General features: G+C 46.3%; 1 protein-coding gene across 1 annotated transcript in view; it reads right to left on the bottom strand.

Annotated features, from left to right (window-relative positions):
• Positions 1–11,817, bottom strand: part of marc1 (mitochondrial amidoxime reducing component 1) — a 74,540-nt gene extending 62,723 nt beyond the window's left edge. Inside the window, exon 1 of the mRNA XM_070889528.1 lies at positions 11,003–11,817. Within this exon, the coding sequence (XP_070745629.1) occupies positions 11,003–11,280 (278 nt within the window). The 5' untranslated portion in view covers positions 11,281–11,817. The remainder of the gene's footprint in view (positions 1–11,002) is intronic.
• Between the last annotated feature and the right edge of the window lie 1,869 nt (positions 11,818–13,686).

The raw sequence follows: 13,686 nt of genomic DNA, 5'->3' as shown, positions 1-13,686 counted from the left end.
CACACAAGCACACTTTCTATCTGCACTCCTCCAATTCTAGCCTCTTGCGCTTTCCCTATTTTAATTGCTCCACCATTGCCGGCTATGCTTTCAGCTGCCTAGGCCCTAAGTTCTGAAATTCCTTTTCTAAACCTCTATGCCTCACTCTCCTCCTTTAAGATTCTCCTTTAAACCTACCTCTGTGGCCAATCTGTCTTAATATCTGCTTAAGTGGCTCGGTGTCAAATTTTGTTTGATAACACCCCCGTTAAGCTCCTTGGGACGTTTTACCTAGTTAAAGTCTGGCTATTATAATATGCAATTTATTATAAAATTATAAAATGCAAGTTATTGTTGTTGGTATTACTGGAGAGTAATCAGAAAAATGAACCCTGACTGACGTTTCCCCTGGAGCATTCAAGCAGAATTATAGCACCCTTTCTCTCATCTTGGCAAAGATCAGCTTATTCAATCACATCATCATAGGCAGTCCCTTGAAATCGAGGAAGACTTGCTTCCACTCCAAAAATGGAAGCCATCTTGGATCTTTAATATGCCTCACATCTGATAAGCAGGACCTTTTGACTTAGAAAAGCAATAGGACCAGGATCTTTTGACGTGGAAGTTCTATGGGCCCCAAGTTTTGACTGGAGTTGCTCCTATTTTTTTTGAGCAACTAGTTTAGTTTGGAGTAACTTAGAAATCGCAATTCTCGGCATTTAGTTTGCTCCAGTTCTTGTGAGTTAGTTTAGTTTCATTTTAGTTCCTTCTTTTTTCAAAGGGGGACATTACCAGCCACTTACACCTGCTTTGCAAGTTTAGGCAGGACAAAAGTTATTCCAAACTAACTTAGAATGGAGAAAGTGTCGACTTTTGTATGCTCAGAAAAACTCGCGTACACTTTAGAAATTAGGCGCAGGTAGCCAGAGATGGAGGGGGGAAAGGAAGTTAGGGGATTTTCCAAAGCATTAAATACTTCACTTTTAGCAATAAAGAGCCATCATCAATAATAAATGATAAATAAATCAATCAGTAAATCAATAAATAAAAAAATATAAAAAAAATAAAAATCAATCAATAAATGAATAAATCAAAATTTAAAAGTTTTTACTCACTTACTCCAGCACCTATCCGTTCGAGAGCACCGGGAGCCCTCCAACAGCACACGCAGCCCTGCCTGACGAAGAGCTGGTTGGGCGGGCCCCACCGCTGAGGTGTTTGGGCAGGGCCCGCCACCGGAGAGGAGTTCGGGCGGGCCCCGCCGAAGAGCTGCTGGTCTGGCGGGGCCCACTGCTGAAAAGGTGTTCAGGCAGGCCAGCGAGGAGGCCTCGAGGTAAGGGCAGTGGCAACAAGGCGAGGTGAGGGATGGTGAGGCAGGCAGGCCACTTGGCCCAGGATAGGGGCAGCAAACATCGCAACGTCCCTTCGGCCAGGAATAGGATCGCCCGGAGACAGGACAGGGTGGGAGGGCCAGGAGCTACTACACACGCGCACAGACTCCACTGCACACGTGCGCAGCTGCCGGCACTCTTTTCGGCGCAGGGCTGTCGCTCCGCCCCCAGCTGCTTGTGCTGCGCCGCGCCGATGGCTAAACAGGCCTGCTGAACACCGAGAATTGCGAGATAAGTTTTAGGCGCACTTTTCATTCTACAAAATAGGCGGGCCTCTCAGAGGTGCACCATTCTGCGGGACAGCCTAAACTTGGGCCCATAGAGTGTAACATTCTACAGAGTATAACTTCCTGAAGTTCTTCAGTGTGATGCTGATAGCTCTGTTACTTTAGAAAAAACATCACTATACTTGTACATCTTATTCAATACTAACAAAATCAAACCCATGTTTTTGCAATTTGCTTCCTTAATCAAAATGGACAGTGGGAACAGGCAATGCAAAAGACGAGGCAAGTACAGATTGTCATATTAGATAGAAAAGAAATAAAGATTACAGGTAAAATGAAATAAATTATAAAGAATTGAGAAAGAATTGAAAGGAAAATTAGGATGAGCAGAATTGAAGTGTTTAAAATTATTAAATATTCTATTAACATTTGAGTCAATTTTGAAACTACATATAACATTAAGGTTTGTTCGAGTTTTACAGTACATGGGAGATGAGAGACAGAGAGCCTCAATGCAGTGACTGTAAAATTGGCTTATTGTCCCTCCTCAACCTCTCCACTGCCTTCAACACCATTAACAATGACCTCCAGCTTCACAGAACTATTCTCTCTCTACCTCCATTCCTATCTGTCTCAAAGTAGCCTTTTACATCTCCTCAAACAACTGCATGACTCCCATACCTACATGGTAACCATCTATTTACTACTAAGCAACAGAATCAAAAGCACAGGATCAGCTTTCACATATATGGTGATGATAGTCAATTCTGTCACTGCCACCATTGACTCCAAGGCTGTAGATGTTCTACACAACTATCTGTCCAGCATTAAGCCATAGATGATTCAATAAAATTTTCAGCTCACCAGTGGAAAAATGTAAACTATTCTTCAATTTCGGACAGCATCTGTATATGTCCAGTTCCAGTAACCAGTCCAGCTGCCACCTAAATCTGGGCCATGGCAACCTAGCTTTCGCTCAACCTGGAGCTGAACGTTTTACTCTACATCTAGTCAATCTTTCCACCTCTGGAACATTGCCTGCATGTGCCCCTACCTCTTCCCCCGCGCCCCCCACCCCACAATAATGCCCAAACCCCTCATTCTTGCCTTCATCACCTCAAGGACTGATTTCTCAAAATGCTCTCTTTACTAGCTCCCCCTACTCCACCCTTCACAAACTTTAGTTAATCCTGTATTAACTTCAAACTACCTGTCCTCACTTTCTACTCCCTCCATGCACATTGCCTGAGCAATGTTCTGCAGCTGCAATGTCCCAGGCCACATCCTCCCACTCCTCTGACCCTTAGATTACAACTTGTCCATCATCATAGGCAGTCCCTTGAAATCGAGGAAGACATGCTTCCACCCTAAGGACCCAAGTTTTGGCTTTCCCGCAGAACGGCGCACCTCTGAGAGGCATGCCTATTTCCTAGAACATAAAGTGTGCCTATTACCAACTTCCGTATTCTCCGATATTTTTCGGGCCCTTTCCAGGTCGGCGCGGCGCAGCAGGAGCTGCTGGGGGCGGGGCCAAGGCGTTGCGCCGAAGAATTGCTGGCGGGGGGGCGGGGTTAGGTTTCAGCATCATTTTTAATGCCGGCAGCCTTGGCGCATGCGTGCTGGAGCATGCGCGCATGCGCAGTGGCACACAAACATTGGCACTCGGCCATTTTTAAAGCTACATTTTAAAGCTAAAAAACAGTGTTTTTGCTTTTGTGGACCTGTGGAAAGGTTTCTAAGTCATTTTTTGTGCCTGAAGGAATACTTTTAGCAGTACTGTGGAAGAAATCACCTACTGAAATCAGTGAGTGCTGTTTGTTGCTGCTAAACTTCCAGAACAAGTGCTGCATAGGTGCATGCAAAATAAGGACTGTGTGTTTTAAAGAATCAGAGTGTCAATTCAATACAGCAATGGAACAATGTCCACCAAGAACAAAGAATTTTTTGCATGAGGAAGTGGAGACATTAGTTAATGTCATTGAGCAGAGATGGTAGGAGCTGGATACCAGCAACAGAGGTCGCATAAAAGTGCCACCCAAAGAAATGAAGAAACGCTGGAACCAAGTTGCAGAAGATTACTGCGCAGTGGTGCATACCAGGAGATCTGGAAGCCAGTGTAAAAAGAAATGGCACGACCTTGGTCAAGTAGTTAGTGTAAGTAATATTTTCATTTTTCAATGGAACCTTAATTATAAATGTGACCATCTGTATATCTCCCACCCTGCAGAAAGATGCACTCTGTAAAAAGTTATATTTTAATCTTTGCAGAAGAAATTGGCCCACAACAAAAGGGAAAGAACGCGAACAGGAGGAGGCACGCCAAATCTGCATCCACTGACACCCTTGGAACAGAGGGTCACTGTTTTGATGAGTCGTACATGGAGAAAAGCAATCAGTACAGCACAAGCTGGGCCGACAGGCGAGGGAGAGAGTAAGTCCTGAAAATGCATCGTGGCCCTTCAAATCAACCTGCTGTCTGGCCTGCTATGTGTGAGAGTACTCATGTCACCCATCCTGCCCCCTTCTGTGCTGCTAAACATTTGACTGTTCTGATATATTTTGCATAAGATGATGCCAATCCTGAAGATCCTGAAGAAGAACCAGAAGAACCAGATGCGGACGATCCAGCTGATCCAGACCAAGGGTGGCTGCAGGCGTTGACTGAAATGTCTTCAGAGGAGACCTTAGAACTTAATATTTATGAGCCCAAATCAACAGGCATCAGTGTTTCAAACCCTTACATAGGTTCTGGTTCCACATTCTATGGTTTCACAGATTCCAATGTTGCGGGTCCCAGTGGTGCTGCTGGTGTAATGCAGCAGTTTACACCCAGTGCCCCACTGTCCCAGCCTGCACCTCCCACTGGAGTGGTGCCGTTTGGAACACCCAGGGCCCCACCGTCCCAGCCCACGGCTCCCACTGGAGTGGTGCCGTTTGGAACACCCAGGGCCCCACCGTCCCAGCCCACGGCTCCCATTGGAGTGGTGCCGTTTGGACTACCCAGGGTCCCACCATCCCAGCCCGCGGCTCCCATTGGAGTGGTGCCGTTTGGACTACCCAGGGCCCCACCGTCCCAGCCTGCGCCTCCTGCTGAAGTGATGCCGCGAGGCAGACCCAGGCAGAGGAGAAGGAGATTCGAAACACGCTCTCCTGAGATGCAGCGTGCAACAGACGTGGCTCAGGTTGTGGCATTGGGTGTGGAGAGCAATGATCTTACCCGATCATTCATGGGCAGTGCACTGGGTGAAGAGGTAACGGTACTGACGGGAGAAATAGCAGTAATGACACGGGAAATGAGGGAGGGAATGTCAGAGGGAGTACAAGTGACGGCACAGGCCATCAGGGAGTGCCTGGGTGAGGTAGCTGCTGCAATAAGGGCACACAGCCCGGCCAATCAAATTACACCCCCATGAAGAAGTGAACATTCACCGAGATGTGGATGAGAGATGGTTGCAGCCTTTCTTTGCTGCTTTTGTTCTTGTTCTTGATGTAACTGTAGTAACTTTTTTCAAATTGAAATTGTTTTGTAACTTTTGTAACTTTACAACTTATAAGTGATCTTAGGGTTTTTAAGTGATTTTAGTGTAAATGCTCTCACATTCTGTAATTTATTTAATTTTGCACCTAAAAAGTGATCTTGAAGTTTCAGTGATCTTAAGAGTGTAAGATTTTTCACATTGAAATTTTTTTGTAACTTTACAAGTTTATAAGTGATCTTAAAGAGTCATATTAAAAAGTAAAAACAAATATTATTACACTAACGTTAACTTTTCAATAAAATATTTTTTCATTAAAATTGAATCATGTTCCATTAACACAACACAACATAGGAACAACTCCAAAAAATAAACATGTGAAATAAACATGTCCATGCGCAACAGTTGTCACAGAGCCCTCAGGCATCAGTAATTGAAGTATTCACGGATGAGCTGCTGGCGCAGGGCTCGAGCAATCGTTAATGGAGCACGATGGACCACCCTCCTCCGACCTCATGCTCCGGCATCAGGCGCTTGCATGCTTTCCTGATCGTCATCATCATCCTCATCCTGCTCTTCCAAATCACTATCATCAGGCACTGGCCCCTCATGTGGGTCTTCTGGTTCCACTACCAGCTCCTGCTGCCTCATGATGGCTAAGTTATGCAGCATGCAGCACACAACAGTGAACTGACCGACAATCTGAGGAGAGAGTATTGCAAGTAGCCTCCGGAATGGTCCAGGCATGGAAACACTGTTTCAAGATGCCAATGGTGCTCTCTATGATGCTGCACGTTGCAATGTGCGACATGTGGTCAGCTTCCGTCCGTGTCACGCGTAGGGGCGTCATAAGCCAAGTGGCGAGGCCGTACCCTTTGTCTCCCAGTAGCCAGCTCTGCCCTTCTGGCTGCTGCTGAAACATGTCAGATATAACGCTGTCGCGTAGGATGAATGCATCATGGGTGCTGCCAGGGCATCGCGCATCAACTGACATGATGAGCTGCTTGTCATCACACACGAGCTGCACATTAATGGAGTAGAAACCTTTTCTATTCCTGTACTGCTGGGAATCCTCCACAGGTGCTCGCAAGGCGATGTGGGTACAATCAATGCAGCCCTGTGCCTTTGGGAAGCCAGCAATCCTGGAGAAGCCCACAGCCCTGTCATGCATTGCTTGTGCAGTCATTGGGAACTTGGTGAAGTCATTCCTCCGCGCATACAGTGCAGCCGTGACCTGGTAAACGCAGGCATGTATTGCACGTTGAGAGATGGCGCACACATCTCCAGTTATAGCGTGAAACGATCCCGAGGCATTGAAGGAAAGTGCAGCTGTAACCTTCACTTCAACAGACAAGGCGTTCTGTTTCTCGGCTGTAAATCTGCTCTCAGCATATCACAGATCTAAACAACAACTTCTCTGCGGAAACGCAGCCTTTTGACACAATCAGCCTCGCTCATGTCCAGATACAAACGCCTGACTCGATATTGCCGACGTGGGTAAGGTCTCCTGCCCATCAGCCTGTGGGCTATGATGTTCCTGGTGCGGTGAGCTCTAATCAATTCTCTCCTATGCAGTGAATTGATGGCTAACCATTGCATAATCCGTGGTGTTGATAATGCAGCACCCATACTTGAAGTACAAATTAAACTTTAAAACTTTCAAACTTGCTGGCTGGCTGGCTGGCTCTCCCTCCCTCCCGGTGCTTTGCAAGCCTCCCCTATCCCCTGGCTGAACAGCCAACATTCTCTCTGCAGCTCGGTGCCTGCTGTTGCCGGGCTCTGCTGACGTCGCTCTCGCCTCACGCCGACCCTATCCCCTGGCCGAACGGCCGAACTTCTCTCCGCAGCTCGGTGCCTGCTGCTGCCAGGCTCTGTGGAAGTCGCTCTCCCTCGTCTCATGCCGGCCCTATCCCCTGGCCGAACGGCCGACATCTCACAGCTCGGTGCCTGCTGTTGCTGCTTCAGACAGGTAGGAACATTTAATTTATTTTTTATTTGATTTATTTATCATTTATTATTCATGATGGCTCTTTATTTGTAAAAGTGAAGTGTTTAATGCTTGTAAAATCCCCTAACTTCACTCTAACTTCCCTTCCACCCCCCTATCTGTCGCTCCCTGTGCCTAATTTATAAAGTGTAGGCAAGGTTTTTCTGAGCGTACAAAAAGCTACACTTACTCCATTCTAAGTTAGTTTGGAGTAAGTTTTCGCTGCCTAAACTTGCAAAACAGGCTTAAGTGGCTGGGCATGCCCCCTTTTGAAAAAAAATTGTTCGAAAACGAAACTATTCTAACTCACTAGAATTGGAGCAAACTAAATGCCAAGCATTGCAATTTCTAAGATACTCCATTCTAAACTAGTTGCTCCAAAAAAATAGGAGCAATTCAAGCCGAAACTTGAACCCTAAAAGTGGGTTCATAGGTGACTGAACAGTCCAATACAGGAATTACAGTCTCTGTCACAGGTGGGACAGTTGTTGAAGGAAAGGGTGGGTGGGACTGGTTCTCCGCACTCTCCTTCCGCTGCTGCGCTTGGTTTCTGCATGCTCTCGGCGACGAGACTCGAGGTGCTCAGCGCCCTCTCGGATGCACTTCCTCCACTTAAGGCGGTCTTTGGCCAGGGACTCCCAGGTGGGGATGTTGCATTTCATCAAGGAGGCTTTGAGGGTGTCCTTGAAACGTTTCCTCTGCCCACCTTAGGCACGCTTGCAGTGTAGGAGTTCTGAGTAGAGCGCTTGCTTTGGGAGTCTTGCGTCAGGCATGCGAACAATGTGGCCTGCCCAATGGAGCTAGTCGAGTGTGGTTAGTGCTTCGTTGCTGGGGATGTTGGCCTGGTCGAGGACGCTAATGTTGGTGCGTCCATCCTCCAAGGGGATTTGCAGGATCTTGCGGAGACATCGTTGGTGGTATTTCTCCAATGATTTGAGGTGTATATGGTTCACGTCTCTGAGCCATATAGGAGGGTGGGTATCACTACAGCCCTGTAGACCGTGAGCTTGGTGGCAGATTTCAGGGCCTGATCTTCGAACACTCTTTTCCTCAGGCAGCCGAAGACAGTGCTGGCACACTGGAGGCAGTGTTGAGTCTTGTCGTCGATGTCTGCCCTTGCTGATAATAGGCTCCCGAGGTATGGAAAGTGGTCCACATTGTTCAGGACTGCGCCGTGGATCTTGATGACTTGTCCACTTCTCACTCAACCCCACAATGTAGAGCGATCCTTCAGTCACTACTGCCCTGATCGTTACAAAATGACTTCAAGTTGCGACCCCCCTCTTCCTTCCTTCAAAAGCCTCTTTGATCTTGATATGTTTTAATGTAGAGCATTTTCATTCTCTAGCTTCAGTAACTGGAGTGAAGGATATTGTTCAGCACAATATTGATGATGAATGACTTATATTAAAACACACCTTCAGTGAAGCCTTACACAAAGTACCATGAAACGAGAGTAACATGAATCGCTGTGAAGTCCTAAAATGTAAATGCTGCACACAATGAGCAAAATATTGCACAAAGGATTCGTTTATAGTCAAATTCTAAGAGTAAAAATGTCTTTTGTTCCAAATCAAAAGTCTTTCAAATTATTTTATTGTGCAAAATTATTCCCCCGGGCGTGTGCTTAAACGTATTAACATAAGAACATAAGAAATAGGAGCAGTAGGCCATATGGTCCCTCGAGCCTGCTCCGCCATTTAATACGATCATGGCTGATCTGATCATGGACAGATCCACTTCCCCGCCCACTCTCCATAACCCCTTATTCCCTTATCGTTTAAGAAACTGTCTATTTCTGTCAAATTTATTCAATGTCCCAGCTTTCACAGCTCTCTGAGGCAGCGAATTCCACAGCCACAACCCTCAGAGAGAAGAAATTTCTCCTCATCTCAGTTTTAAATGGGCAGCCGCTTATTCTAAGATTATGCCCTCTAGTTCTTGTCTCCCCGATCAGTGGAAACATCCTCTCTGCATCCACCTTGTCAAGCCCCCTCATAATCTTATATGTTTCGATAAAATCATCTCTCATTCTTCTGAATTCCAATGAGTCGAGGCTCAACCTACTCAACCTTTCCTCATCAGTCAACCCTCTCATCTCTGGAATCAACCTTGTGAACCTTCTGTGAACTGCCTCCAAAGCAAGTATATCCTTTCGTAAATATGGAAACCAAAACTGCACGCAGTATTCCAGGTGTGGCCTCACCAATACCTGTACAACTGTAGCAAGACTGCCCTGCTTTTATATTCCATCTCCTTTGCAATAAAGGCCAAGATTCCATTGGCCTTCCTGATCACTTGCTGTACCTGCATACTAACCTTTTGTATTTCATGCACAAGTACTCCTAGGTCCCGCTGTACTGCATCTTTCTACATTTAAATAATAACTTGCTCTTTGATCTTTTCTGCCAAAGTGCATGACCTCATACTTTCCAACATTATACTCCATCTGTCAAATTTTTGCCCACTCACTTAGCCTGACTATGTCCCTTTGCAGATTTTTTATGTTCTCCTCACACATTGCTTTTCCTCCCATCTTTGTATTGTTGACAAACGTGGCTACGTTACACTCGGTCCCTTCCTCCAAGTTGTTAATATAGATTGTAAATAGTTGGGGTCCCAGCACTGATCCCTGCGGCACCCCACTGGTTACTGATTGCCAACCCGAGAATGAACCATTTATCCCAACTCTCTGTTTTCCGTTCGTTAGCCAATCCTCTATCCATGCTAATATATTACCCCCAACCCCATGAACTTTTATCTTGTGCAGTAACCTTGTATGTGGCACCTTATCAAATGCCTTCTGGAAGTCCAAATATACCACATCCACTGGTTCCCATTTATCCACCTTGTTCGTTACATTCTCAAAGAATTCTAGCAAATTTGTCAAACATGATTTCCACTTCATAAATCCATGCTGACTCTGCCTGACAGAATTTTGCTTTTCCAAATGCCCTGCTACTGCTTCTTTAATAATGGACTCCCAACATCTTCCCAACCACTGATATTAGGCTAACTGGTCTATAGTTTCCTGCTTTTTGTCTGCCTCCTTTTTTAAATAGGGGAGTTACATTTGCAGTTTTCCAAACTGCTAGGACCTCCCCAGAACCCAGGGAATTTTGGTAAATTACAACCAATGCATCCACTATCCCTGCCGTTAATTCTCTTAAGACCCGAGGATGCAAGCCATCGGGTCCAGAGGATTTATCCGCCTTTAGTCCCATTATCTTACTGAGTACCACCTCCTTAGTGATTGTGATAAGTTCCTCCCCCACCCCCCGCCCATCCCCCCCTATAGTCCCTTGACTATCCACTGTTGGAATATTGTTAGTGTCCTCTACCATAAAGATTGATACAAAATATTTGTTCAGAGTTTCTGCCATCTCCATGTTCCCCATCACTAATTCCCCGGTCTCGTCCTCTAAGGGACCAACATTTACTTTAGCCACTCTTTTTCTTTTTATATACCTATAGAAACTCTTACTATCTGTTTTTATATTTTGTGCTAGTTTACTTTCAAAGTCTATCTTCCCTTTCTTAATCATTGTTTTAGTCATTCTTTGTTGGCTTTTAAACGCTTCCCACTCTTCTGTCCTCCCAATCGTTTTGGCCACATTGTATGCCCTTGTTTTTAATTAACTGAAGAATAAATCTTTATAAAACATCTAACAACAGTATATTATTGAACAAAACTGCTACAGATGTGACTTGCTCTTTTCCTGACGGTGTTAAATGATGGCAGTTATCAGTATGCAGGAAAATGAGTACGTTGCAACAGCTTGACAGCAGACAACCACGCCTTGTCAAAGTATGAGGCTAAACTTAGCCAGGCAGCCACATGGAGTTTTAAAACACGGTTCTTAAGAGAAAGAATCAGAGAAGACAAGGGAAAATAATTCAACTTCTATTTCTTTTTAAGACGGAATGAAGTATTTGGAGTACCTGTCCCTCAGCGGGCCCTTCTTCATCCCCAGTTCCTCCACCTCCACCTCGGTCAGGGCAATCCCTTTGCAGGATTTGACGGGGTAAATGAAGAGTCTGGAGATCTCGGCCACTCTGACCAGTTTGGGCTCGGGATGGCCCGCTCGGAAGGCGTGCAAGAGGTGTCTGACCCCCATCGCTGTCAGCGCCAGGCCGGCCGTCACTCCGAGCCCGGCAGCCAGCGCCACCACGGCGCGCCTGGGGGCCAGCAGCCCCCGAGCTTCCGTCAAGCGATCCATTGGGCAGCAAGTGAAGGGCAGCGGCTCTCCTCCCGCTTTCACTAATCCTCCGTCCGCCTGCTCGGCGCTGATCTCCCGCACAAACTCCGCACGGCACGGCACGACGCGGCGCTGATGGCGATCGACGCGCAACCCCGACCTTTATGCAACTTTGTGAGGAAAAGGGCGTTGTTTTCAAAGAGCCAGGGTTGCAGTGCCCGCCCGTTTGTTTTTCGCCCCGCTGTTGTCCGCATTACACTGACCCCAAGGTGAGGGGCTGGCTGCAGCTTGCTGCCGAACTCTTGTCGTTTCCCAGCCCCGCTCAAACATGAAATAACTATGGGGTATGTTTACAGTAAATCCTCTTAATGGGATCCAACTCCAACGTCCTTCTGGAGCAAAGGTCCAAATGTCAAGCTGTTCTGAAGTTGTCGGGAACTCCTCGGGCAACGATCAGTAAATCTACTGGAAAAGTTCCTATCATCACATGATGCAATCATGTCAATGGTACCGCCAACATTTGTGATGCAAAAATAACTGTTGTGCCTGTATTATTTACAGGTCAACATTGGGAACATCCTGAGCTTTTCAATCACCAGTCGGCCACCCACCGGAAGGATCAGAAGGCTGTGCCCAGAACAAATGTGTTCACAGGGGCAGCTTGCGTCTGTTCTACCGGTGTCACGTTTTTTGTAATTGTAATTGTTTTATAACACTCCTGTGTAGCGACTTGGGACGTTTTACTCCGTTAAAGGCGTTATATAAATAGAAGTTGCTGTTAGAAACATAGAAAATAGGTGCAGGAGTAGGCCATTCGGCCCTTCTAGCCTGCACCGCCATTCAATGAGTTCATGGCTGAACATGAAACTTCAGTACCCCATTCCTGCTTTCTCGCCATACCCCTTGATCCCCCTAGTAGTAAGGACCTCATCTAACTCCTTTTTGAATATATTTAGTGAATTGGCCTCAACAACTTTCTGTGGTAGAGAATTCCACAGGTTTACCACTCTCTGGGTGAAGAAGTTCCTCCGCATCTCGGTCCTAAATGGCTTACCCCTTATCCTTAGACTGTGACCCCTGGTTCTGGACTTCCCCAACATTGGGAACATTCTTCCTGCGTCTAACCTGTCTAACCCCGTCAGAATTTTAAATGTTTCTATGCACAAGCCCAGTTGATCCAGTCTTTCTTGATAGGTCAGTCCCGCCATCCCGGGAATCAGTCTGGTGAACCTTCGCTGCACTCCCTCAATAGCAAGAATGTCCTTCCTCAGGTTAGGAGACCAAAACTGTACACAATACTCCAGGTGTGGCCTCACCAATGCCCTGTACAACTGTAGCAACACCTCCCTGCCCCTGTACTCAAATCCCCTTGCTATGAAGGCCAACATGCCATTTGCTTTCTTAACCGCCTGCTGCACCTGCATGCCAACCTTCAATGACTGATGTACCATGACACCCAGGTCTCTTTGCACCTCCCCTTTTCCTAATCTGTCACCATTCAGATAATAGTCTGTCTCTCTGTTTTTACCACCAAAGTGGATAACCTCACATTTATCCACATTATACTTCATCTGCCATGCATTTGCCCACTCACCTAACCTATCCAAGTCGCTCTGCAGCCTCACAGCATCCTCCTCGCAGCTCACACTGCCACCCAACTTAGTGTCATCCGCAAATTTGGAGATACTACATTTAATCCCCTCATCTAAATCATTAATGTACAGTGTAAACAGCTGGGGCCCCAGCACAGAACCTTGCGGTACCCCAATAGTCACTGCCTGCCATTCTGAAAAGTACCCATTTACTCCTACTCTTTGCTTCCTGTCTGACAACCAGTTCTCAATCCATGTCAGTACACTACCCCCAATCCCATGTGCTCTAACTTTGCACATCAATCTCTTGTGTGGGACCTTGTCGAACGCCTTCTGAAAGTCCAAATATACCACATCAACTGGTTCTCCCTTGTCCACTCTACTGGAAACATCCTCAAAAAATTCCAGAAGATTTGTCAAGCATGATTTCCCTTTCACAAATCCATGCTGACTTGGACCTATCATGTCACCTCTTTCCAAATGCACTGCTATGACATCCTTAATAATTGATTCCATCATTTTACCCACTACCGATGTCAGGCTGACCTTCCTATAATTCCCTGTTTTCTCTCTCCCTCCTTTTTTAAAAAGTGGGGTTACATTGGCTACCCTCCACTCTATAGGAACTGATCCAGAGTCAATGGAATGTTGGAAAATGACTGTCAACGCATCCACTATTTCCAAGGCCACCTCCTTAAGTACTCTGGGATGCAGTCCATCAGGCCCTGTGGATTTATCGGCCTTCAATCCCATCAATTTCCCCAACACAATTTCCCGGCTAATAAGGATTTCCCTCAGTTCCTCCTCCTTACTAGATCCCCCGACCCCTTTTATA

The sequence above is a fragment of the Pristiophorus japonicus genome, chromosome 9, assembly GCF_044704955.1.
Source record: "Pristiophorus japonicus isolate sPriJap1 chromosome 9, sPriJap1.hap1, whole genome shotgun sequence".
NCBI lineage: Eukaryota > Metazoa > Chordata > Chondrichthyes > Pristiophoridae > Pristiophorus > Pristiophorus japonicus.
Note: the sequence above shows the minus strand (reverse complement) of the source record. Positions and strands in the feature narration are given on the sequence as shown.